This window comes from Plectropomus leopardus, chromosome 6 (assembly GCF_026936395.1).
Source record: "Plectropomus leopardus strain MGB_pleo_1.0 chromosome 6, ASM2693639v1, whole genome shotgun sequence".
NCBI classification, from domain to species: Eukaryota; Metazoa; Chordata; class Actinopteri; order Perciformes; family Serranidae; genus Plectropomus; species Plectropomus leopardus.
Genome location: NC_142181.1, coordinates 37,906,611 through 37,933,975, shown reverse-complemented (window position 1 = coordinate 37,933,975; position 27,365 = coordinate 37,906,611). Strand labels below are relative to the sequence as shown.

At 42.0% G+C, this 27,365-nt stretch overlaps 1 protein-coding gene across 8 annotated transcripts in view; it reads right to left on the bottom strand.

The window, feature by feature from the left end:
* LOC121942862 (protocadherin Fat 3-like) overlaps positions 1-27,365 on the bottom strand; it is a 297,480-nt gene that overhangs the window by 10,838 nt on the left and 259,277 nt on the right. For all 8 annotated transcript variants that reach the window (XM_088079386.1, XM_088079389.1, XM_088079392.1 and 5 more), the window contains 9 exons: positions 24,912-25,055; positions 23,198-23,395; positions 20,066-20,867; positions 16,949-17,083; positions 16,602-16,756; positions 10,929-11,174; positions 10,187-10,433; positions 5,277-5,430; positions 1,574-2,283 (listed from right to left, as the gene is read on the bottom strand). In XM_088079386.1, the coding sequence (XP_087935512.1) occupies positions 1,574-2,283; positions 5,277-5,430; positions 10,187-10,433; positions 10,929-11,174; positions 16,602-16,756; positions 16,949-17,083; positions 20,066-20,867; positions 23,198-23,395; positions 24,912-25,055 (2,791 nt within the window). The remainder of the gene's footprint in view (positions 1-1,573; positions 2,284-5,276; positions 5,431-10,186; positions 10,434-10,928; positions 11,175-16,601; positions 16,757-16,948; positions 17,084-20,065; positions 20,868-23,197; positions 23,396-24,911; positions 25,056-27,365) is intronic.

Genomic DNA, 27,365 nt, shown 5'->3' with positions numbered 1-27,365 from the left:
ACAAGCTGTGTCTCTGCAGTGTTTTTATGTCAACAGTCTTGAAGCAATAATATGCACTTTGTTTGGTTGTAGTGATATTTATTTACTAATTTTTTTTACACTTTATTCTTCCAATTTGAATGCATTTCCCTGTTTTGTGAGCCTATGTGTTTATAGTTTTTGAAGTACAATTAAATGTGTGGTCATTTATTTTAGGACTGGACCTTGAGTCTGGATGCCATGGCTGGACCAGTTTAGAGCCACTGCTTTAGGTGACACTGTGCCTTGACAAAAAAGTCCCACCCTTATTGCTTTTATGTGTCATCATATTTGGGAGGGAGGGAGGTCACTGATTTAAATTGCAAGCAAGGAAAGAAAATGCTGTTTTATATCAATAGCTTACAGTTGTTCTCCTTTTTCATCCCAGATTTTTGGTTAAGGCCCAGAGTAGCGTTATTCTCAAGACTTGCCCCACTCTCACTCTGTTTGTCATAACAGCCCCGTGGTCCCTCCAACCTCGGCTAGGAGACAATTGCTGCGGGAGTGCGAGCTCTGCACTGGAGACAGGTTTTTCCTGCTCACACGATTTTCTGAACTTTTATTCAGGTCAGTTTTCTCGTAACTCTCCACTGATTTCTTGCTATTTTTTGGACAATGTGTTGCTGAGTTGCTCACTGTCTTCCTCCCACATTTTTCAAAGAACTCAAACCAATTTGCTCAGTGTTCAAACAGTTAAAATGTTATCAATAAGACCTTTAAAGTAAAGATTCCATTGTTTTGTAGCCATCCAAACACCAAAACAAAGCTGCTAGACTGCTGCTAACACAACTCAACAAAAAATGTTATCTTGAGTTTTGATTGCTACAGTGATATAATGCTGCTATGACATCAGGAATTATGGATTTAAGGGCATGATGTGCATACGTGTATTGATGTATCTGGTTATGCTTTATATGGACATATGTAGGCATGTCTATACATAGACAGTAATTGTGAACATGCAGTGCATTCATTAGTGATATTTCTTTTATTATCTGAGTCTCTCTTTTTCACATTCATTCATTGTTTCATCATACTCATTTTTGTTTTTTGTTTTTTTTTTCTCAAATTAACAAATTAATCTATTAATTTATTTAAAATTCTGTGACATCACAGGTCATTCTAAGCCAGGCGGGTTGGGAAGGGGAGGGTTAGAAAAAAGGTTTTGGAGTACCATATGGTAACATATGGATGTGATGCGGCTATATACGCAGAATTTGTTATTACACTCTTATTATACAAAACTAAATAAAACTTGATCACACACAAAAAAAAGAATTTATGGATTTAAAAACCATCCTTTGAATTGTAGAGTACGTGTGTTTGTATTTTCATATGGGAACAAAATGACCTCATGTACAGAACCTGTAGGATACTAACATAAACACACTTTCTCTACATAACAATACTTATTAACCCTAACTTATTCTAACTGGGCATTCTGACTGTAGCGAGTAGAAAAACAGCACACACACACACACACACACACACACACACACACACATACACACACACACACACACACACACACACACACACACACATACACACTCACCCTCATCACTGTCCCAGGGGCTCTTGCGTATGGAGTCACAGTCTGAGCGACAGGGGGACACTGGCGGCAGATTGGGGGCCACGCTGCACACCACCACCCCCCTCCTGGTGGTTCCTGACAGGATCCTTGGTGACTCTGGGTGAAAGGTGCTCATCTCTGTGTGCTCCACACCGCGCCCATCCACCATCTTCTCTAGCGTGGAGCGTGGGTCTCCTTGGAAACAGGGCGTGTATGCCATGGGCCTCACAGGGACCTGTGGAGGGCCCATCATCCCACCCCCTCCCACCACAGCCCCCAGCCCTGGCTCTGAGTACAGGTTGAGGGGGTCCCCTGGTGTGCAGTGGAGGGTCTTGAACTGAACTCCGTTGGCCTTGTTGAGCAGCGCGGCGGTGGCGGGGTCCTGCACCAGAGACAGGTTGTTCCGCGAGTAGTTCTTCTGGAAAACCTTCTTGCGGAAAGCAATGAAGAGGATGATAAGGGTGATGATGACAAAAAGCACCACGGCAATCCCGATCAGCTCCTCTTTACCGACCACAGTGTGACCCGCCCGCATGTCGGGGACGACAACGGGCCGCAAGCCGCAGCGCTCACCCACGAAGCCTGCTGTGCAGTTACAGTAGAAGGAGCCGTAAGTGTTGACGCAGACACCGCCATTCTCACACTCGCCCTCTGGATTACTGCGGTCACATTCGTTCACATCCTCCTCGCAGCTGCAGGATGGAGGGATGAAGGACAGAGGAAAAAAGAGGTGTGAGATGATAATGTATGAATAACTCCTGACTGCTCAATTACCTGCTAACTGATGGATTTCTTCCAAAGCCACAGAGGGAGCACCAGATGAAATGCTCTGTGGACAGACTGCAGAAGAAGCTAAACAACACAATCCCTTTGTCTTTAATATGATTACTCTGCTGTGTGTGGTATACCAACTCAGAACAAATAAACAAAGCATAAATAACTAACTAAATAAATAAACAAAACAAACAAAAAAAAGAATTACCACCCAGCGGTTGTATGCCTCCATGAACCAGTCAAGTTGCAACTACAGATAACATTGTAATGTCACAGTGAAGTTGACCTTTGACCTTTTGGATATTAAATGTCATCACTTCATCATTATATCCTTTTTGATATTTGTGAGAAATTTTGTCAGAAATTCCATATGAATTCATGAGTAATGGCCAAAAACATGCGTTGTGAAGTCACAATGACCTTTTACCTTGAGCCAAACTCTATTTGTCCACTCTGTCTAAACACAAACATAATCAATTTACCACACCATAACTGACACACACAAAACTTGAAACCTAGAAACACTGTTCTATCACAGGATGACTGGTCTCTGTGTGCATGAGCATTTGAGGAATATTTTTGTTGCTTTCTTTCTGATATGAGATGCCATGATGGATATCTCTAAGCGTGTACAAAGCTGCAGTCAGCTGCTGGTTATCCGTCCTCAGCATTAAGACTGTCAGCAGAGGGAAACTGGCCTGGCCTGGCCATGTCCACAGTTCCAAAAATACACCTACCAACACCTCTAAGTCTCACGAGTGATCATGCTGTTTCCCAACTGTTTAATCAAAACACAAACAGAAATGTAAAAACATTAGTTTGTTGTTTCAGGGGGATTATAAGCTGAAACAGTTGTCTGCAGTGACTATGTGCAGCCTCTGCGAGGCTTGTTGTCATGTTTGACACCATTGTTCCTGCAGAGATGACAACAAAAATGTCCATTGTGGATCTCTGATCGTGGGGTTGACCAACAACACAAAGCTGCAATAACTGAATCAGCAGTCTCAGTTATGCTGGACAGAGTGAGTGTTTTGCTGAAGGGTCAACACATCATCAGCCTGAGCGTCATGCTGTTGGTGTGGTTGTCTCAGTGCAGACAGCTGTAGTGAAAAGCTACATCACGTGAGAACATCTGAAGGAAGCACAGTCGGTGGAAGACCAGAGACATGACGCATTTTGTGGTATGGGATGTTTTCAGATCTGAGACCCCTGCCCTGAACTTAGGATTATGGTTCACATATAAGATTTGATTTCTACAGAATCCGGCTTTGATTATATACATTTATCATACAAAAGTATGTAAATGCTCAAGTTTACATATGTATATGTGTAAGTAAGTGAGCATATGTGAACATGGAAGTATTGCATATTTGCTTTTTCTTTAAATAAAAAAAAACGAGGAAAAAAATGAAAGTAAAATGAAGAAAATCCAATTAAACTTAATCTGCACTACACAAGCATTATCATAGTAAGTACTGGAAAAATGTATTTTTTAAGCTGTGGTTGTAAAAGTTACAAATAAAAAAAAAGAGATTTATCAGCTTGTGTGTAAGGGTAGTGCGTATGCAATGTGTGTGTGTGAGCATGACTAAACGCATCACAGTGTGTCAGGAGTCACATTGCCTTTACTGTGGCAGCCAGGGAACACTAACAGCATCCAGGAAATATGTTGGACAATATCAAATGTTGTGTTTGAGGACGCTGGGAGCAGAGGGTCAAATGTTGAACTATGATTCAATACTGCCTCTTTGTGGTCATGAACAACAAGTGCAGTCAATAATTGTTTGAATTGTTCTTCTCTTACCCCTTTTCCACCAACAGAACTGGTTCCGTTCCCGTTCTTATGCTAAATTTTGGAATGTTTAAAGCGTTCAGAACCCAAAAAATTGGATTTCAGCTAGAACCAAAAATTAGCCAGTTTTCTCGAAGCCTAAAGTGTAGACTGTGATGACATCAGTGAGCGTGTCATATCCAACAGATTGGAAAGAGAGGATGGAGAAGAGAATTAAAAAGTGCATGCAGGGGGCGCCTGGTGTCTCAGTGGATAGAGTGTGTCTTTGCCGCAGCGGCCGTGGGTTTGAATCCAGCCTTGGCCCTTCGCTGCATATCTTCGCCTCTCTCTCTCCCCTTTTACGCTCACACTGTCCTGTCAATTAAAGGAAATAAATGCCCCAAATAATCTCTTAAAAAGTGCATGCAGTGGTTTAGTTGGTCCATATTTGTTTTCTGGATCAAAACAAATAACTGTAATAAAAGAAAAAGTTGCGGTTAATCAATGCAAAATGCCATTTTGATACAACTTTTATCACATTGTGCACTGTGCATTGTGCAAAGCCCTCTATTGATGACACATTCTTGTAACAAGGGTAAATTGTAAATTTACCTCCTTGATATTTCTATTGTCTGTTACCTGCAAAGGGATTACAGATGTGAATCAGCAGTCTTGCTAAGTGTGGCATATTTACTTATGTATTTTATACTGATGTTCATTAACATGCTGTGTTCCTTTTGAATCAACATGAAATAAAAATAAGAATTAAAACTGGCGGAAGTGTGAGCTGGTTTGCTAGATATCACCAAGGTTGTAAGAGCTCTGAACAGAACCGCTTCAAAAACCAGAGCTGATTTGATGGAAAGAGGGGTTCTGTGGCCATGTTCAATGAGGTTTTACATACTGACTGGAAAAATCTAAGCCAAAAATATCTAAAGGTAATAAGTTCTTGTGTTTTTTAACTTTCATATAAGGCAGTAGTTATAAATACTTCAGGGCCAAAGCTAATGTGTTAGATTGGAACCATACTTTTTGCTGATATTGGATCAACCTGGATTTTACGAAAGATTTTTCATAAAATGTGTAAAAGATCCTTTATGGACTCTCAGATCAGGTCTTTTTGTTTGGACTGGAACTCACGTCAGACCCTTGAATCCTCTCCTGCAGCTGCAGAGGAAGGCGTTGCCGATGGGCTTACACGCGCCGCCGTTCTGACACGGGTTGGGAACACATGCTGTTATCTCCATCTCACAGCGCCCTCCGGTGTACTGGGGGTTACAGCTGCACGAGTACCCTATCAGACAGACAGGGAGCAGGAGGAGGGGGTGCACAAAAAGACACACTGCATTAAGAATTCTGAGCAGTCAGTGCACTGTTTACTGTGCTGCCCGGACAAACACACACAGACCTCTGGGAAATCACATGAGTACACCCACGCAGAATAATGAGGATATACACACACATGCACCCAAACACACACACACACACACACACACACACACACACACACACACACACACACAAAAGGGACTGACTCTGACACACACCAATTAAAATCACAAATTCACAAATACACAAAACACAACGCTGGCAAATTAGCAATTTGATTGTGTGAACACAACACATGTGAGACACACACTAACCTTTCCACGGTGATGTGTAAATGACAACAGTGGGCTGCAACAATTCCCAGGATGCTTTGCTCCTTTCAGTGTAAAGGAGGAACATGTGGCATGTGGGAGGTCTTACAGCAGCATTCAGTGAGGCTTGCTAGTGCTGCGGCCTCGAAGCAAACACACACCTCTGCTCTCGGTGTGCTGACACTGGAGCTGCTATGTTCACTTCACTCACATAATGTGGGAACACTGACTATTAGCTGGGCCCGGCTGTTTTTAAACAGCCGGGCCTTATGGGTCAGAATGGGTCAGAATGATATAGATTTGGAAATCCCATGTTTTGCTATCTAGGAATCAGTTTTGTGCCGCTTTTTGTTTTTCAAAGCAACATTAGATTGATTCACCGTGATTAAGATACAAACTTTTCAAGATAACCAAATCTGGACAACCAGAGCTCTAAATGGGACTACAAATTACAATGCAAGCAGTCTGCCTACAAACACAATGCAGAAACAACTTATCACCCTAAGGCGCATCAAAGATAACGAAAGGGGGATCTTTGAGGAAGCAACTTTAAACCATTTTTGTTTGATACATGGATGTATTAAAGACAGTCCGGATACAGCATGGAGGTGAGGCCCTGTTCATTCCTATGCAAGCTTCTCATTAGCGCATGAAGCAAAAACAGCTCTTTTTCCGTGAATAAAATACCCAGATCTACGGGCCCATGAGGCATGCATACTGGAGACTTACAGCGGCCAAGCACAGCCAAGTGTGCCCAAGGGGGTATATTCCGCCAGCTGAGCGCCTTACTTCCGATTTAGGTCTTTGCTAGCTTGACTGGCGGTATAAAAAAAATGTAATCTTTTTGCTCTTTTAGACTTTCCAAATGTTATCAAACTGGATGGCTTAAATCTAGATCCTGCTGAGTTGTTTTTACAGATGTCTTTTCTTCAATCCAAGTCAATGAGGAAAGTCTTTCTGGGCCCATAAGCATCATGTGACTCACCTGCATGGTGCAATACCACTTTTGACAATTTGGTGTATCATTTTAAGGGGATATTGTGTTTTTAAACTTTACTATACTTAAGTTAGGGCGACTGTGAGTGGTTGTCCTCTGATCGGAAGGTCAGCGGTTCCATCCCCGGCATCTCATGTCCTCACGTCGAAGTCCTTGGGCAAGATACTGAACCCCAAGCTCCTCCGGGATGCCCGAGCTCCTCACCCTATCTCTAGGGCTGAGCCCAGCCACCCTTCGGAGGAAGCTCATCTCGGCCGCTTGTATCCGCGATGTCATTCTTTCGGTCACTACCCAGAGCTTATGACCATTGGTGAGGACTGGAACATAGATGGATTGGTAAGTGGAGAGCTTCGCCTTCCGGCTCAGCTCCTTCTTTACTATGACAGTCTGCATCATTGTGGATGCTGCACCAAACCATCCATCTAATGCTCCGTTCTACCCTCACTCGTGAACAAAACCCCAAGATACTTAAACTCCTTCGCTTGGGGCAGCAACTCACTAGGCCTTCTCAAAGTCCACAAAGCACATGTAGACCGGATGAGCAAACTCCCACGACCCCTCCAGCAGCCTCACTAGGGTGAGGAGCCGATCCACTGTTTCACAACCCAGACAGAACCCACATTGTTCCTCCTGAATCTGAGGTTTGACAATTGGACGAAGCCTCCTTTCCAGCACCCTGGAATGGACTTTCCCTGGGAGGCTGAGAAGTGTGATACCCCGATAATTGGAGCACACCCTCTGGTCCTCCTTTTTGAAAATGGGAACCACCACCCTGGTCTGCCACTCCACAGGACCCGTACCCGACCTCCACGCGACACTGAATAGGCGTGTCAGCCAAGACAGCCCTACAATGTCCAGAGCCTTCAGCATCTCAGGGCGAATCTCAACCACACCAGGTGCCTTGCAACCGAGGAGCTTTTTGACTACCTCAGCGACCTCTGCCAGGGATATGGATGAAGGTTCCCCTAAGTCTTCAGATTCTGCCTCCTCCACGGAGACATGAAGGCAGGGTTCAGGAGTTCCTCAAAGTGTTCCTTCCGCTGTTCGACTATATCCCCAGTCCAGGTCAGCCATTCTCCTCCCTTGCTGAGGACAGCCTGAGACAAGCCCTGCTTCGCCTTTCGGTCTTCTGAGCAGCCGCCTCCACAATGGAGGTTTTGAACAAGGACGATTCAGATTCCATGTTCCCAACCTCCCCCGGGATGCACAAAAAGTTCCTCTGGAGGCGTGAGTTAAAGATTTCGCGGACAGGGGCCTCCGCCAGACGTTCCCAGTTCACCCTCACTACATGCTTGGGTTTATCAGGTCTGTCCAGCAGCCTTCCCCACCACCTGATCCAACTCACCACCAGGTGGTGATCAGTTGACAGCTCTGCTCCTCTCTTCACTCGAGTGCCCAAGACATATGGAGGCAAATCAGATGATATGTCTGCAAAATCGATCATCCATCTTTGGCCTAGGGAACTCTGGTACCAGGTACACTTATGAACATCCTCATGCTCGAACATGATGTTTGTTATGGACAATCCCTGACTGGCACAGAAATAGAATAACAAAACACCACTTGGGTTCAGATCAGGCAGGCCGTTCCTCCCAATCACGCCTCTCCAGGCGACCCTCTCGTTCCCTGGGGTAAACTCCAACACATTAGTGCTCAGCCGGGTGCTTGTGAGTATCCCCTCACCTGTCTGGTGCCTCTCACCCTGGGCAACTCTGGAAAAGGCAATGGTATGGTTCCAGAACCAGTGCTGTGCCTGGAAGTGAGCGCAACTATATCTAGTTTGTGCCGCTCAACCTCCTTCACTAGCTCCAGCTCCTTCCCCGCCAGAGAGGTAACGTTCCACGTCCCTAGAACCAGTTTGTGACGCTGAGGATTGGCTCGCCCGGGGCCCCGCCCCCGCCTGTCAGCCGACCACGATCCCTTTCCCTGAGGGTGGTGGGCCCACAGGCTGGCAGCTCCATGTGATTTCTTCGGGCTCCCTCCCCAGAGGCTCCTTCTTCTAAGCAACGCATTTTCAAGAATTGATCCATTCTGAAATCTGATCAGCCCAGCTGATCACAGCTCTTCCTCAATAACCTCTTGACTCCCTGGGAGCTGAACCTCTATGGTAGAGAACTAAGGTAGCAAGGTTTAATTGCTGCTGATAGATGAATCTGGATTTGCCAGGTCTCCAAACTGGCTAGAAATTCATTTGGAGCTATTGTTAGAGCAGCTGGGCCTTAAAGTCCCCATGCCATAGATTTCCTATTGTCAATAAATTCATCATGTATCTATTAACAATAATTGTGTGTAACAGCCTAATAAATATTTTTCTTCTAGAGCTCTGTTGTCAAAAAATATTAAAAAACACCAATAAGCCACACTGTTGTACTGTGTAACATGTTTCCTTATTACCATGAACACACATACTTATTACCATGTAGTTTATTTTGACTCAGTCCCACATACGCTGTCATGCTGCCAAAAAAAGCCAACAGAGTTTGAGTAATATTTATTAAAACCTACAGTAAGCAGCTGTTTTAGGAAATTACTAAGACTGACATATATCCAATTTGGGGTAATTAATAATAAATACTTTCTCTACTTTTTAGTAAGGCCCGACCAATTTATCGGCCGGCTGATTTAATCAGCCGATTATAGCCATTAGAGAATAATCGTCAATCGACCAACTTTTGGCCAATCAACGCCGATGTTAACACTTACTGTTCACTAATAAAATGCAGGGAATATGGTGTTTTTCTTAGAAATGATATCCTTGTGTTACGTATCCAGTAGAGGACGCTGCGAGTCCTTTCATGTCACGCCTCACAGTCACCCCACAGCAGAGTGACGTAGCAAAGACTGAAGAGCCGACAGTGCATTTACTAAACCGAGCGGTTTATCTCAATTGTAAGTTTATAACTAGTTTGTGACATAAATAATATCTCAATAAGCTTCCCATTCCCATGACGTGCCTCGCTGTGTCTGTCACACTTGACTGATATGTTAGCAAGCTAAAGTTAGGATATCCTAGCTTAAATATTACCTTGCTAAACACTTTAAATGAGGCAGTAACAGCACAATGAACATAACGGTAACATTACAGTACCTCAAAGTGCATGCTACCAGACAATATAAGACCGGAGCAAATTAGTATAGCACGTCGTCACTGTGCAAAAACTGTTGTGGGCTGCATTATTTTCAGCAACTTTATTGACGAGAACTGGGAGAGAGTCCAGGTTGTGTTAAATGTAAAGGCCATGTTTGGGTTCCACACAGTGGAACAACACAATTTGAAATTAAACTGAACTAAACTGAAAGTAAAGAAAACATTTACGAACCGTTTTCAACACATTTAATTTAATAATCAATCCCTTTCTCCGCAGCCTCAGTGTGCAGTGGCTGTGCTGTATGCTGTATTTCCTATTACTCACCACCAGAGGGCAGGCTAGTGCAGGTGGCTCCATTGCGGCAGGGTTGCTGCAGGCAGGCGTCAGGATACAGGATGCAGCCCAACTTCAGCTCTGTCAGTCCCACCACCTCAGCGTAGCGCGAGCGTTTGTTCTGCAGTGGCAGCTCGTTGTTGTTCAGCATGACAGAGTCCAGGCAGCCCTGAAAACCCTCGAGCACCTGTGGGTCCTTCTGGGAGTCCACAAGGCTGCGAGAGTTGGGGTGCTGCACCTGACAAGCGAAGAGTCAAAAATTCATACATGAACACAGAAATATACCCTCAAGATTTAAATCCTGGACAAAATGTATTCAAACTGTCTTTCACAAGAACAGAAGACATGAACCAAGAACACACACGCACGCACACATACACAGACACACACACACTTTCTCTCTCTCTCTCTCTCTCTCTCTCTCTCTCTCTATATATATATATATATATATATATAGTATATATACATACATACATATACAATTTATTTGTTTATTTATTGTTTTTTTTTATTTTATTTGAAATGGGACTTTGAGGGGGTTAACACTGGACATGTCTATTCCAGGTGGAAATTATACCCTTGTGTTTATATGTCTTTGCCAAGGCTCCATTGTCTGCCATTTGGAACAAACAAAGCATGACTAGATGACCAAAAGCTGAGGAACCCTGACATGTCTGCCATTGTGTTTGCACCTGAAACCCTCCAATGACACTACAGCTGCTCATGGACTGACCAGTGCTCCAAAGTAGATGGTTCTGTCTGGAGCCAGCGGTTGTATGAATGGTGGTCCGCGGCGTCGTTCAACGTAGCTATCATCCAGTGCCAGGCTGCTGAAGTTGCGGTTCAGTTCCAGTGCCACTGTGTGCCAACTGCCGTCATTGATACGGCGGCCGGAGATGCCCAACATGTCGGGACTGTCACCACCTCCACCACCACCAGGGATGCAGGCCAGCTGGAACCACAGCTTCCCCTCCTCCAACTGCACACGCGCACACACACACACACACACACACACACACACACACACACACACACACACAACTTCAGATTGTCATACAGTCCCTTTTTAGGATCATTTTTATGGACAGTGTGTATTCACTGTTTTCTCCGGCTTTTATTAGCAACTATTGTTGTGCATATCAAGCACATACTCTGGATGTTTCTGCAGCTTTGCAAAATGTTAACTGCAGAATATAGTTCTATGTGTTTGTGCTCTAATAAATGACAGGAATATCTGATGAATAAAATACCACAAAAATTTTAACAAAATGACACGTACCATATACAAATGATCATAACCTCAAATGTTTTAAAGGGTTCGTAATACTTTTCAAGCAAAAAAACTTTTATAAACTGCAAATTTTGAGGCGATCGTTTTTAAAGTGGGGTTGTATGGGGTACTTATCAATTAACAGTATATTCTGTACAGTAGATTTCAGTAAACTCTCCCAGTGTTGAGACGCAAGGCTGAAGTCCCACATGGAAGCTGAGAAATGTACTGCTGTGCAATAAAATGTATTCTAACCATCTAAAAAAGTCCAACCTAAAAAAAATCTAAATATCAGTTTAAGTCTACGCTATACTGAGAGTATTATCACCTCTTAACGTTTCCGTCAAACAGCCCATTCTGACAGGAAAGCCATTAACAGCTTTAGTTCCTCATCTACGCTCTCAATGCTCTCATTAAAGCCACCAGACTCCATTGAGGAAAACAGTAAATTTAGCTCAGTGGACATGCTGACATATTGCAGGTAAGCGTGATACCTCACTTCCGGGGCATCTTTGTCTGTGCCTCTGGTAGTGTCTGTGCTGCCTTCTACGAGCGATTCCCAGCTAATCTTCTAACTTGCTCCTTACTTCGACTGCTTTTTACTTGTCTGTGACTGAAAACTCATATAAGTTTTACTCAATCACTCACAGCTGTCTTCTCCTCTCAGCAGTTTTTCCTGTTTAATCAAACAGCCGCTCACTCACTGTTAGCTCCTTAGCTACTTTAGCTTTAGCTCTGGTTAGCGATGGCTTCTCCCTGCTGTTCTCCCTCTTCTGCTGCTCTCTCCTGCTCAGTGTGTCTCAGATGTTTAGTTACTCCTCTGCCTCCTTTAGTGATAGTGGTACCTGTAACAAGTGTAGTTTATTTGCTGCGCTGGATCTGGAAGTGCGGCTCTGCACCATGGAAAATCCCTCTTTAGCTGCGGTAGTTAGCATGCCGGTGTGGACCGACATAGCATAGCCTCTGCTAACCGTCCCCCAGGAACCCCCGTGCAGCTGGGAGGCTGGGTGACTGTCCCAGCAAAGCATAGTAAGCCGAAGCCCACGGCCCAACATGACATGTTTAGCAGCATGTCATCACTCAACTGCTGGTTGTAGAGGTGGTGTCCAGCAAATGACGTGGGTTTCGTTAATAGTTGGCACTCTTTTTGGGGTAAACCTGGTCTTATCCGGAGGGATGGCATCCATCCCACTTTGGATGGAGCTGCTCTCCTCTCCAGGAATCTGGCCGAGTTTATTAGAGGCCCAAAGCCATGACATCCCAGAGTTGGGACCAGGATGCAGAGTCGCAGTCTTGCACGCTCTAAGCTTCTAGCACAGTCACACACCCAAAATGTAAATGTTATAAAAACGGTGTCTGTCCCCTGACCACTTCATTTGTTTAAATCCAAAATAAACAAAAGGGGACTTGTACAAGAAAATCTCATAAAAATTAATACATCTCCTGTCAAAGAGCATCAAACAGGAGAATTAAATGCAGACTCTTGAATGTTAGATCCCTATCAACCAAGGCTCTTTTAGTCACTGATTTAATAATGGATAACCATATTGATTTATTATGCCTCACTGAGACCTGGCTATGTCCTGATGAGTACGTTAGACTGAATGAATCCAGTCCTCCTGGTCACATAAATAGTCACGTTGTGCGGGACACTGGCCGAGGAGGGGGAGTCGCTGCTTTTTTTGATTCAAGCTTAGCAATTCACACTAAAGCTAAGCTAAACTATAGTTTATTTGAAAGCCTTTTTTTTTGTCTTTCTCACCCATCCTGGAAAACTCTACAGCCAATTCTATTTGTTATAGTGTACCGTGATCCTGGCCCATACTTTGAATTTCTATCTGAATTCTCTGAGCTTATATCAAGTTTAGTGCTTAAATCAGACAAACTTATTATCCTAGGCGATTTTAATATTCACATCGATATTAATAATGATAGCCTTAGTTCTGCTTTCGCCACGCTTTTGGATTCAATTGGCTTCAGTCAGTGTGTACATAAACCCACCCATCGCTACAACCACACCCTTGATCTTGTCCTTGCATACGGCATCGATATTGAAGATTTATTAGTCTTTCCTGAGATTCCTGCTCTGTCAGACCATTATTTAATAACTTTCAATTTTTTATTACTCGACTACAAGCCTCTCAGTAAGAGTTACTATTCTAGATGTCTATCTGATTCAGCAGTGGCTAAATTTAAGACACTGATTCCTTCTGCATTGACATCATTACCATGTCTCACAGTGACTGAGAATCTTACTGTGACTCTTACTAACTTAAGTCATTCTCAACTTGATTGTCTTGTTGATAGTGCTACTGGCTCACTGCGATCAGCTCTCAACTCTGTTGCACCTTTCAAGAAGAAAATAATGAAACAAAGAAAATTAGCTCCGTGGTTTAACCTCCAGATCCACAAATTGAAACAAACATGCAAAAATTTGAAAGAAATTGGTGTTCAACCAAACTGGAAGAGTCCTGTTTAGTCTGGCTGGCTCTTAAAATGTATAAGAAGGCCCTTCATCATGCCAGGGCAAACTATTACTCATCATTAATTGAGGAAAACAAAAACAATCCCAGGTTTCTTTTCAACACTGTAGCCAGTCTGACTCAGAGTCACAGCTCCATAGAGCCTTGTATTCCTTTGGCCCTAAGCAGTGACGGCTTTATGACTTTCTTTAATGATAAAATTATAACTATTCGAGATAAAATCCATCACCTCTTGCCCTTAACTGACCTGACCCTGGACACAGGTATCCTGGATATGGCAGCAAGGCCTGAAATTTATTTGGACCGTTTCTCCCCCATTGACCTTTGCTGATTCTACACTTTGATTTCTGCATCTAAGCCATCAACATGCCTGCTAGACCCCATCCCAACTAAGCTCCTTAAGGAAGTTTTGCCCTTATTAGACAACTCTTTATTAGATATAATAAATGCGTCTTTATTAACAGGCTATGTACCACAGTCCTTCAAAGTAGCTGTCATTAAACCTCTTCTAAAGAAGCCCACTCTCGATCCTGAGATTTTAGCTAACTATAGACCGATATCTAATCTCCCCTTTATTTCTAAAATCCTTGAGAAAGTGGATGCTCATCAACTCTGTGACTTTCTGCAAGATAATAGTTTATTCGAGCACTTTCAGTCAGGCTTTAAACTTCATCATAGCAGAGACGGCACGAGCAAAAATTAATAAGGACTTATTGATTGCTTCTGATACAGGTCTAGTCTCTGTTTTAATCCTATTAGATCTCAGTGCCGCATTTGACACCATTGACCATCAAATCTTGCTGCACAGACTGGAACAGTTAATTGGCCTCAAAGGAACAGCGCTAACCTGGTTTAATTCATACTTATCAGATCGTTCCCAATTTGTTCACATTAATGGTAAATCCTCTGCGCATACTAAGGTCTGCTTTGGAGTGCCACAAGGTTCTGTGTTTGGACCAATCCCTTTTACTTTATATATGCTTCCTCTAGCCAACATAATAAGAAAACACTCTATAAATTTCCATTGTTACGCTGACGATACGCAATTATATCTATCTATGAAACTAGATGAAACTGATAAGCTATCTAGATTTCAAACATGTCTTAAGCACGTTATAGCCTGGATGAGTCATAATTTCTTGATGTTGAATTCAGACAAAACTGAAGTTATTGTTCTTGGCCCCAAACACCTCAGAAACTCCTTTACTAATGATGTAATTTCTCTAGATGGCATTACCTTGGCCTCTAGCACAACTGTAAGGAACCTCAGAGTTTTATTTGATCAAGATTTATCTTTTGCCGCCCATACAAAACAAACTTCAAGAACTGCTTTCTTTCACTTGCGTAACATCGCAAAAATTAGACATATCCTGTCCCAAACAGATGCTGAAAAATTAGTACATGCATTTGTCACCTCTAGGCTGGATTACTGTAACTCCCTATTATTCAGTTGCCCCAACAAATCTCTTAGGTTTCTGGTGCAGAACGCTGCTGCTCATGTTCGGGAACCAAGAAAAGGGACCATATTTCTCCTGTTTTAGCTTCTTTGCACTGGCTCCCTGTGAAATCCAGGATTAAATTTAAAATCCTCCTCCTGACCCTGCCTTTGGTTGTGCTATGTATCCCCCGCTCGCCCTGATTGTGGTCTGGTCCTGGTTGTGCTGATGCCGTGATCTTGTCTCTGGACACCTCCCTATCAATAAACGCATGAGACTCTTGTCATCACCCTCAACATCATCATAGAGTGCATTTAATAATTTCACACCTTTATTGTACCTTTATCATTATTGTAACATGACATGACGTCTGTTTCCATTATTGCTGTGCCTCTCTCCCCCTCTCTCTTTCTCTTTCCTTTTTGCCATGATTGTATTTCATTTGTCATTTACGACATCTATTGCATGTCTGTCCGTCCTGGAAGAGGATCCCTCATCATCCTCTACCACTCTTCCTGAGGTTTCTTCCTTTTTTTTTCCAGCGTTACACACATGAGAGAGTGATATACCAGCATGATTCTCCTGTTGAAAATCACTGTCCAACATTAAGGTAAAGCAGTAAAAACACTCTAAATTTAACGAAGCTTAAACTGATTTTGATTTTTTTAGGTGGGTCCTTTTTTAGCTGGCTAAATTACAATTTGTCGCTGACCCCTTCATAGCAGTTCATTTCTTAGCTTCTGTGTCAGACTCCAGCCTGCTTCTGATATCTACTGTATGTAATATATTGTTTATGGCCAAGTAGCCCCTACATCACACTTCCAAAAATCTAAACTTTCCCTTTAATGTTTTACTGTTATACTATTTCAGGGTTTCTTTACTTAGCCTGGCTCATGTCTACATTTTAAGAGTTAAATCTGTCACACCCTTAGCAATGGAAGCATTGTCTAGTTTTCTGAAATATCTGTAAAATAAAATAATTTTACAGACATATATTTGTCATATAGAAATGATTGATGTTATATATCATGCATACCAATTTCTTATAAAACAATTTTTCCTTTATGTCCGTCAAAGTCTTTCTTCTCTAAAAGTTTCAGTCCACAAAGCAGAGCATAAGTTTGATCCCTTTTGTAATCTAGCAATGATTGCCCCTTAAAATGCCCCTTGCAAAAGCCAGAGCCCAGACTTGCGTTCATGTGTTTGTGTGTCAGTACCTTGAGCACGGTGCAGGGCTCAGTGTGTGTGTACATGATGATTCCTTTGCTTTGCAGTGTTCTTATCCTGAGGCTGAGTTTCAGTTCCGTCTGCAGCCGGTCAGACAGTCTGTACTTGATGTAGCTGTTGCCTGAGAAACTCAGAGAAGAATGGCCTGCCCGTGCACGCACACACACACACACACACACACACACACACACACAGGCTAATGAATCAAATTCAGGGGCAACACACAAGTACATGATATTGTAAGCACATTTTCCTTATTTTTTTTTAACATTGTTGTTGCATGTATTATTTTGATACACAGAGTTGAGCATTTTGTGGTTCTTATCTATACACACACCTGCACACTCTCCCAGTTTGCCCGGCGGACACTGGCATGCGTAGCGCCCTCTGTTGGCCTCAACTGAAACACACTGCATGTCCGCTGGACATGGCTGGTCCTCACACTGCTCTGACAGGACAGCACAGCTTGCATCTGTACACACACACACACACACAAGGAGAGAAAGAAAATACACTTATCATACTGCTATGAAGAACATAAGCTGAAAGTAGTAGTAGGAAAATAGAAAATTTACAGTTTCTCACTTTAATAAAGTCTCTGCCACCATTTATGTTTATTAGTTTTTTATATTGTCTATTAAAAATTAATGAATTCATTTAATTAATTAACTGTGTGAACAATTACATCCAGTGACACTTCTGACATACAAGTATGCATCTGACATCCCCTGTAAAGACTTTGGTAATCCATTTGGAGATTTCGACATTACTTTTTTAATATCATAAAACCCTCATGGGCCCATGAACTACTGCATGTATTATATACCAGAGGCCCTGTGGTACAATATGTGATTTGATGAGTATTGCGCAGACATATATTGAGATTTATTTCAATTTATTACCTTTTTAAAAAATGTAAATTATGTCCTGACAGCGAAACCTTTTTTCAATGTATTACATCTGGACAAAGACAAAGTTAGATAGAGAGATAGATAGTTTCTCACTTCAGTAATTTTTATTGCAGCAAAATGTATCCAGTGGGCGGAAAAAGTGATTGTTTTTATTATTCAACTATAGGCCACCAAAACTTTTATTTGTATTAGTAATATTAAAGATTTATATAATAAATAAATCGATACTCGCCATCCATGTATCAATACAATATTGCCACAAAAAATATTACGATTCTTTGCTGTATAAAGTTTTCCCCCACCCCTATGACACATACTCAGTTTTATGCCCAAAATGTATTTTGAACTACATGTCTGTTTCTTGGCATGAACTCTATTATGTGCACCAGGCACTTTGATAAAATTGAAACGTTTCTTATCATAAAATGACTTTGTGTTACATAATAAACATGATCATATTACAACAAGTGAGATATGCTAATGTTACATGTGGCGTTTATGCACAAAATGTACTTCCATGACTCTTGATAAGCAACCTGTCCCATGAAAGTACTTCCGTGACATATGGGGTATATTTGTGGCATGGAATATCCGCCAAGTTTCCATTTCATGCACAGAATATCTGCCAAAAGACACTTGTGCATTTTATCTTTGACGTTACAAGTCAGTACAGTAAAGTTATGTGGTGTAAGAATACTGTCAGAATAATCAAATCTGTCAAACTCATTTTCTTCACTCTGTGCTGCCAAACACCTTCCATGACACACAGAGTGAGACTTGGCAGCTCGTAGTGCATTTTGTACATGAAATGAAAAATGACAGAAGGCATGCATGAAGCAACACACACACACATACACACAAACACACACACACACACTCTAATTATTCTGTCAGCGTTGTAGCTCATTGTTGTGGAGTGGAGCCAAGGCAGAAATAAAGCTACACTTCAACAATACATTAAATTAGCTTGTCTTAGTAGAAGACAGCCCATCCCGCCTTGCAGTATTCTCCTGCTGCAGGAGCACAGACAACTCAGATCTCATCTTTTGCCGTCTAAAGGCACAACTGTGAAACTCAGTCCTTCCCTACTTACTCTATCCTTGCTAGCTGTGTCAATGTTACTTATAATGCCTAGAATACACTGCATGCGTGAGCAGCATGTGACGCAACCTCGCCAATTCACAGCATGTTTTAGGCAGCTCAGTAATGGGGCGGAATAATGCTTAAAATTTAAGCTAAATTGTGGCAATGGAAAAAAGGCATGGCCATTTCACAGGGGGCCCTTGACCCCTGACCTCCAGATATCTAAATGAAAATGGGTTCTATGGGTACCCATGAGTGTCCCCTTTATAGACACACCCACTTTATGCTAGTCCCATGATGTGTCTTGCTGTCATTTGATTCCTAATCAGGACAATCTGCTTCACCTTGTCAATATGGACTTAAAACTGTTTGGCAATGCAAAGTAATGGAATTAAAAATGTGATCCAAAATTGCAATTACTCGCGATTAAAAACATTCATCATTTGACAGCCCTAGTTCAACATAAACTTGGGTGGGGTGGCCTCTAGCTCACCGTGTAGTGTGCGAGGCTTTTGCAGCGGCCGGAGTTTGATTACAACCTGCGGCCGTTTGCCGCCCCTCTCTTCCACCTTTTCAATCTAACTGTTCTAATAATAAAGGCAAAAATCCATTTAAAAAAAAACATCAATAAGGGGGCCAAGTTTGCGTGGGGGGCTTTCTGGCAGAAATCTTTTCACTTTAACCCTGACCATTTTTTTCTCCTAACCTTAACCAAGAAATTCCTTTCTGACAGAAAGCCCACATGGCAAACTTCTCGAAACAGCACAAAGCACAGGAAAGAAAGGCCACAGCTGCTCAACTGCTTAACTGAGGCAACAGAGTCCCAGGAATGACGTCTTTAAGTCAGCCAACCCAGAAACTAACATCACCCTGATTCCCTCATCAAAATGCCTATGGAATTTTTCCCTTGGATTTTGGATTATTTTAGAAAATAAACTTGGTGGTCAACAAGATAATCTTCACTAATGAACCCCACTTTGAGGATTTTTCAAGCCTAAATACAAACGCCTAAAGTAAAAACACAATCCATGGGCTAAAACAAACAACACTATGGTCACGTTGCCATCGCTTACAAGGCTGTAAATTCGTGTTCAGGGCAGTTTGGCATGATGACATTCTGTAGTCTCATTCAGCCTTGTTAGCAACCATCTTTTTTAAGATACATAAAAGACACATAAAAGCTTCAAAGCTCACAGTGGGGTATTTACTGATAATTTATGTTATAGAACAAAATGTGAAAGTGTCTTCAGTTTATGTTAACAACAGACTTTATTTCAGGCTTCTAAACAAAAATCCATTCAACAAACCCACTGACTTTGAGACGATGGAACTTCAGGTGCTGAAATGCTAACTGATTTCTGGATTTTATGACTCAGTACTGGGGCTTTCTACACCCTGATTTCATTATTTTGAAGCCAATTCATGCTCTGGCAATGGAATTATGAAATTCTGTCACTCACCATTGCATGTGCAGCGTGATGTTCGGTGGAAGCGTGGCGACACAAAGCTGACCCGTGGCGTGCTATATGTCGCCAGACTGTGTGAGTCCAAGATGATGCTCTGCTCGCATTGCGCCCCGCGACACTCCAGCCCTGAGCAGTTCTTATCCAGGATGGCCGACACTCTGAGGACCTCCTCCAGCTGCCGCCGGGACGCGCTCAGTTTCTGAGTGAGGTAAGCTGCCTTGTAGTACCCGCCTCCTGCCGACTCCACGGCAACCAGCATGTCCAGCTGCTGCGTTCCTCCGACTGGCTGTAGGCTGAGTAGGTGCAACATGTCCTGTTGCTGGGATGCTGCGGCCTGCTGCAGAACCTTCAGCACCCTCTTCAGGTGCATCGCCACAAAGTCCTTTGGTGCCACGCTCTCAAAGCGCACCGTCACCGCTTCACGCAGCATCTCCGGAGTCGCCTGCTCCACATGCACGCTCACGGGCACAGGTACGGCGAAACGGCCATCACTGACACTAGCATTGAGGGAGTACCTGCCTGCGTCCAACCCACCCAGGGCGATGATCTTTCCGTCGCGAGGACTGATCTTAAAAAGACTGCGCTGGGCTGGGGGGGCGTGGCCGAAGGTCAGAGCGTCGTAAGGGTCAGCATCGGTGGCGTGCAGCTGCCCAATCACACCACCAGGAAACTCGTCCTCCATAGTGACAATATGAACCTCCAGAGGCAACGCCACAGGCCGGTGAAGGCTCTCCTCAATCACCCTGACTGTCAGCGTGGAGGAGGAGGACAGACGAGGCTTCCCCGAGTCTGTCACCTGGCAGGATGAAGAGAAGAGGAGGACAGATTATAAAAAAAGACAGGAAAACATGTGATGGGCATAAGGTAATGAAAAGAGAAAGGTGACAGGACTCAGTTATGTCTCTCTTTGGTGAGATTCTTCATATCTCATTCACATCTTTATTTGGTAAGAAAATTAATTAACCCTTAGGGCACGCTTTAATATTACACACACTGGTATCACTCTCATCACTCATTTTCTGCTTTAATTGAGTTAATGTTTTAACCCACATCAGTCCTTATCATAAATATCAAATATTCATTAATTGTTTTTGAAATTTAACCCATTAAATGCCAGGTTTTTGTCACGATGCCACTATGTTTTTAGATTTTTAGATGGAAAAAAAAAAGAATTATTTTCAATATACTACATGCCAAGTGGATTATTGTTTTTGATTATCACAGCCTGGCATATGTCAATGATTATCAGCAACACTGATTTTTATAAATTATTAGCAACATCAGTCCTAATCATAAATATAAAACATTTGTTAATTTTTAGAATTTAAACCCTTTTACTGCCAGATTTTTTTTCATGATGTCATGATGTTTTTAGATGAAAGAAAAAACACAAAAAATGAATTATTTTCCATATACTACATGCAAAATAGTTTTGTTTTTTTTTTTTTTGTTGATGACAGCCTGAGATATGTCAGTGATTTGTAGCAACATTGATTGTGAAAGTGCATCTAGAGGAAATAGCATGTATTTTCTCCATATGCAAAATACGGTAAAAATAATGACATCATCAGGTGGAAAATAGTAAAAATTCCAAATTCCAAAGCAAAAGCCCAGAATGACACCCTACAATAATACAATACATAGTTTTATGCTTGATGCTTTTATGCTCGTCTGGGGTCTAAGATCGCTATTTGAATAGGTTTCAATGGAGCATTTTTTGTACTTAACAGTCTGAATGTGACAATTTAGTTTCCACAGTGTATTACAGACTTATTGTAGAAGCTGAGCTGGAAATTCACAGATTACACAAAATACACAATCTTGCCAAAATGTATGCCATATGCATGAACACAGCCAAAATGATCAAAAAATAAAGAATGAAAAGCACGTAAAATGCACCAAACACTCCCTCAGGGTTAACGCAAATTTCCTGCATTGCACCTTACTGCAGTATGCAGGGATGGGTTAACAAGTTAAATTTACTCTATTAGATGTACTTAAAGAGACATTACACTGCTGTGCAGATGGCCTTTTGTTAAAACTAGACTGTCTCTGAGGTAGACAGACACAATACTTTTGAAATTGGTGTTACGTTACCAGTGAAATCAGAGAAAAATTACACTTTGGAAAGAGGTGGAAAACCTGCAACTACCAGAATGCACCGCCCCGCACCAGACCAATAAACATTCCCGCCGGTGGGTGACATAATGTGAAACAATGGCAGCCAGCTGGCAAGAAACAATCTTGTATTCCAGTTAAAAGGGAGGTTAAAACATGTTTCTGAAAACATTTGAGGTGAGAAACAGGAAAAATAGAAACAGAATCTTCGTTTCTATTTGATCAGCGCTGCTTAGTTTTATAGTTTGATCTCTGTTTTCACTGTGCAGGAAACAGCGTGGCGCCACTTTTTGTTCACTAAGTCTCGCCATTACAGCTAAACAGGGCACTAAAATATGTTTCTGAAAACATTTGAGGAGAAAAATAGGCAACTCAGTAACATCATTTAGGTTTACATTTGATCACGCTCTGCCTAGTATTACTGTTTGATCAGATTTCAGTCTGACTTTAAGAGAGAGAGAGAGAGAGAGAGAGAGAGGCGGGTCTATCCAGCATGGATAGTGGACAATAAGAAAATGCAGGATTACAGCCTGAGAGCCAGTGAAACTCCACCGCATAATGTTTTTTTCATCAATTTGCGTCACCAGGCCAGGGTGGGAGGAGGGGTATCTAGGCACTGGTTAGATGGAGGGAAGTTTACCACAGTTCTTTGACACATGCTACCCACAAAGCTTGTAGAAATATCCCTTTAAAGATTCAGTGTGTAGGAATTAGTGGCATCTAGCTCTGGTCTTAACCTGAGGTTTATGTTCTTCATCTCTTACTGTGCAGATGCTTCAAGAAGATAGTACTTCACTGCCAACTATGCTAAAATCCTAAACATAAAAAAATAAAAAAGTTTCCATTTTTGCCAAGCTGAACTTTCTGATTAGTCAGAGCCTCCATTTTTCCAGAATAGAGAGGCCATGACTGTTTTGCAAATGGCTGTCATTATGAATGGCCTCTTTGTTTTCGAGCCATTCACAGATTGATGCTGGCTGCAGCAGCTGTGCATGTGTGGGACCCTACCTGTATCAGGATGACATATTCAGTGGCCAGGTCCCTCCTGAACACCTGATTGGCTACTACTGTTCCATCTTTCTCCAGCACAAACTCTCCCCCTTCGTTTCCTGAGAGGATGCGGAAGTCAAAGGGTGGGCCGTTGTGGGAGGAGTCCTGATCGATGACAGACAGCTGCAGGATGCTGGTGCCGATTGGCTTGTTTTCCTGGAGGAGAGGAGACACATCGTTAGAGAGTAGTACAGAGACATCCATCCATGGTTCAACAAACTAAACAACCGCTCTCTGTCTGTGTACTCAGACAGAGGACCGGTGGTGGGCGTGGTTTCCACAGGAAGTCACCTTCAATCAGGCTAATGTTTATTTGAATAAATAAACTAATTTTAAAGACTGTCTGAAACCCATTATTAAGAATGCCACTCAAGTCAATACCAAATAAATAAGGAAGTAAAAGAAAGAAAGAAAGAAAGAAAGACAGAAAGAAAGAAAGAAAGAAAGAAAGAAAGACAGAAGGAAATCTGGTTATAAAATAAACTGACGTAAATAAATGACAAAATATGTAAATAAAATTACAGAAATATATAAATTAAAATATATAAACAGATTTCAATATAATTCAGTTAATATAGTTTAATTAAATAAATGGATTTTTATTTGATGAAAAAGAACATTTTTCAAAAGACTATTTTTATTTATTTCCTAATGCCACATTTATTTCCCAGCTCTTTGTACTTTTATCTCTTTAAATAACCATGCAATATGTGGTAGCTTGTTTGTATATGCCAAGTTGATGTTCTATGAAATCTCAGGCTGATACATTCACCCTGTTGGGGTTTGGGGGCAATGAGGGTCAGCTGTCAGCATGCTACCAGTTGTACCCTGACTCAGTGGGGGTGATCAGAATATAGTGATCACTTTTCAACATTGTGTAGTAAATTAAACAACTAGTTAGTGAAATAAAAGTCCTATATTGCAAACAGAATGAGCATTTATATCTTGTGGCCATCCACAAGGATATGAGTGGATATGAAGACAGCAGCTCAGCAGTTCAGTGGAGTAAAATGAATGTTTTTTTCAGTGGAGTCTGGTGTTTCTGAGAGAACGGTTTTAAATCAGCACTGTTTGATTATTTGAACGTGATGTGACGGTTTTCTACCCGGAAGCTGTGACTGTGATTCAGTCTATATCATAGACTGTATAAATAATATAGATGTAAAGCAACTAGCTGAAAGGGGGCATATCTCCACCTGCCGTGGAGGAGTCAGATATATTTCCAAAAAATTTATTCTCCTCCAATGCTTGTATACTGGGACAAGGACAGTAGTCCAATTAAATGGACTAATCGAGCTATAACTGTAGCTCTAACTGTGCATGTAAAATGCACTGAGTTATTCAGAAAGGCATGAATGGATGTATTCAAAAGGGAATGGGGCCTAGTGAGCAGATGTGCGGGGCTCACATGTTTGTGCGCTGTCACTGTATTTGGGATTGTTTTTGCAACACGACAGCCACCAATGGATGAATTTTAGGCAACATCCTTTAAATAATAAATGTCTTATCTTGTTATTGTGCTATGTATTTGTTCAGACCTGCTGAGGGACTGCAGATACGAATCAACTCCAAGTTATAATCTGGTATGTTTGAACTGTACATAGTCCCTTTTAAAATAAAATAAAGCAAAATAATCTTTTTAAGTGAATATCATGTCAGTCATGAGGTTTACCTGTATGACAGTAGTGAGGTTGGCAGGGGAGAAGATGGGTGGGTTGTCATTGATGTCAGAGATGTCTATGTTGGCCATCACAGTGGAGGACATGGGTGGGATTCCACTATCCAGAGCTCTGATGGTCAACGAGTAGTTTGGGACCTAGAGGGACAGACACAATGGAAGAGATATAAACCAGGAGTTAACACAAAACAAAGGAAAATATCATGGACCAGCATCTGAGATATCAACCACATTTTTCAGTTTGGCCGCTTGAATTTCTACCATCATGGCAGTTAGTCAAACCACAGAATACAGATTTGTGGCCTGAGGTTGTATGGGCTGATAGCAACGATCACAGCAGATCCTCTCTCTTTTAGTGGAAAAATAGACAAAGACTGCAGAGTGTGTTAGGTTCATCACAAAGCATATTTTAGGAGATGGTGGACAACAGCAGAATGAGGATTTTACTATTCTTCAAGCCTTTCCTTGTAGTGAAACTATAAACTTTGTCCTGAGGGTGGCAGTAGAGGATACACAAAGTTGTATAAAAATCAAGAGCTATTAAAGATGTATCTTTTAAAGAAATGGGCTGACTGCTTTCCACTGTGAATGTTCAACCATGGGCTAACCTGAGCCACAAGTTCAGGCTTAATGAAAGCAAGGCCAATTTATTTATAGCACATTTCAGAACTAAAAGGCAACACAGAGTGCTTTACAGAGAGCACAGGTCAAAGCACAAGTAACAAATGATGAAAGCAATAAAAGTCAGAAGCAAATTTAACCAGTCCTTTTGAAATTCTGCTCAAAATGGAATCTACAGACTGTCTCTGTGTTTCCTTTGCAGGACAACTCGACTGTACCACAACATGTGATTATTTCATCGTTTTTGGATCATTTGTATCCTTGTGTTTGAGTGTTGACACCAATAATTGTGTTCTGGTTACCCTGTGGAGGTATTCCTTCTTTGCAAAGGAACCAGAAACATGAGAAGCATGGGAAGTCCACATGTCTACAGCATGTTCTCAGCTTGTTCCCACTGCGCTAAGGTGGCAAAAAAAGTGTTTTTTGGGGGGGATCAAGTCCACAATGGGCCAGCTCCCTCCTTGGGTCTGGGGGTGACACAACATGGGACAGATAAGTCAAAAATAAAGACACAAAAATTACCAAAAGGAGAAAGGAAGAATTATAATAATAAAAGTAATTTTAATTCTTTATCAATAACTAAAACATGTATCACAATCCTGAGTGTGCAAGTGATGTGTGATGTGTGCAAAAACTGCTCAGCAAATATAACACCAGTTGGCCAGATGCGGTCGCCGAATTAAGGCTGAAAAAAATGCAATTTTTGTAAGGCCATGCCCCTCACACTGTAATGCCAGGTTTACACTGGACACCGCACGGATGCCAGGCCCCCAGGAAGTGCGCCACCCTCTGAAGCAAAATTTACATAGTGGCCAAAAGTGGAACTACAGCGTCACGTGATGCACACTGGCCCAGAAAGACTTTTCCCCATTTGCTTAACATTGAGAAAGAGACCTCCTTAAATCACTGGATAATTTCGACATTTTTAAAAACATTAAGTCCTAAATTTTCCGAATCAAGATTTGGAATTCAGTATTTTTCCAGACATAAAATGAACGCGCATAGGACCCACAGGACTCTACTGTGTAAATACGCATATAACTCTCGGAGTCCCTGACACAGCACAGGCTTCGTGCCGCCGTAGTAATGGATATTTTTGAATCATAATTCATCATTTTGACCATTTTACAACACATCCATATGCTGTTGGCTGTAAAGCCTGTAATATGGACGTCTTACCATGTCTGTATCAGAGACTGTATATACAGTCGACGGTCTGTATTCAAACTACCGGTTATCAGTGAGCAGCGCGGAGCTCTAGTGACAGTTATTAAAAGGTACTGAACGTAGTATTTTTTAAAGTTGTAATACAACACGGGGCAATATTACAAGGCACCACCTTTTATTACCTTTTTATGGGCACAACACATTCCGATTCTGTTAATTTGATTTCTCCGGTCAAGATTACAATATGATTCCCTGATGAGTTGTATGTATATGTTTGTGTATGTGTGTGTGTGTGTAAAGAGAGATAGATATACTATTATCTGATAATCACGTAAATATTAAAACCGACAGCACCGCTGTCATTATACCATCGATTAGCTGCTGTTGCTAATAAGCTAAGCTACTACGAGAGAAATGCTCGTGCACCGGCACTGTTCACTTCGAGCACTCGGGTCATCTGTGTGAGCGAGCCAGTGAGTCAGAGTCAATGCTCAGGTACACTCAGCTGCATTCGGCTGTCATTAATCACTTCTACGCATGCTCTATGGGCCAGTAGATCCAAGTATTTTACACTTTTCTAAACCCGGAATAAGAGTTTTCTCTGCTTCATGCACCACTGAGCAGCTCTCATAGGAATGAATGAGGCCCGCCCACACGGCT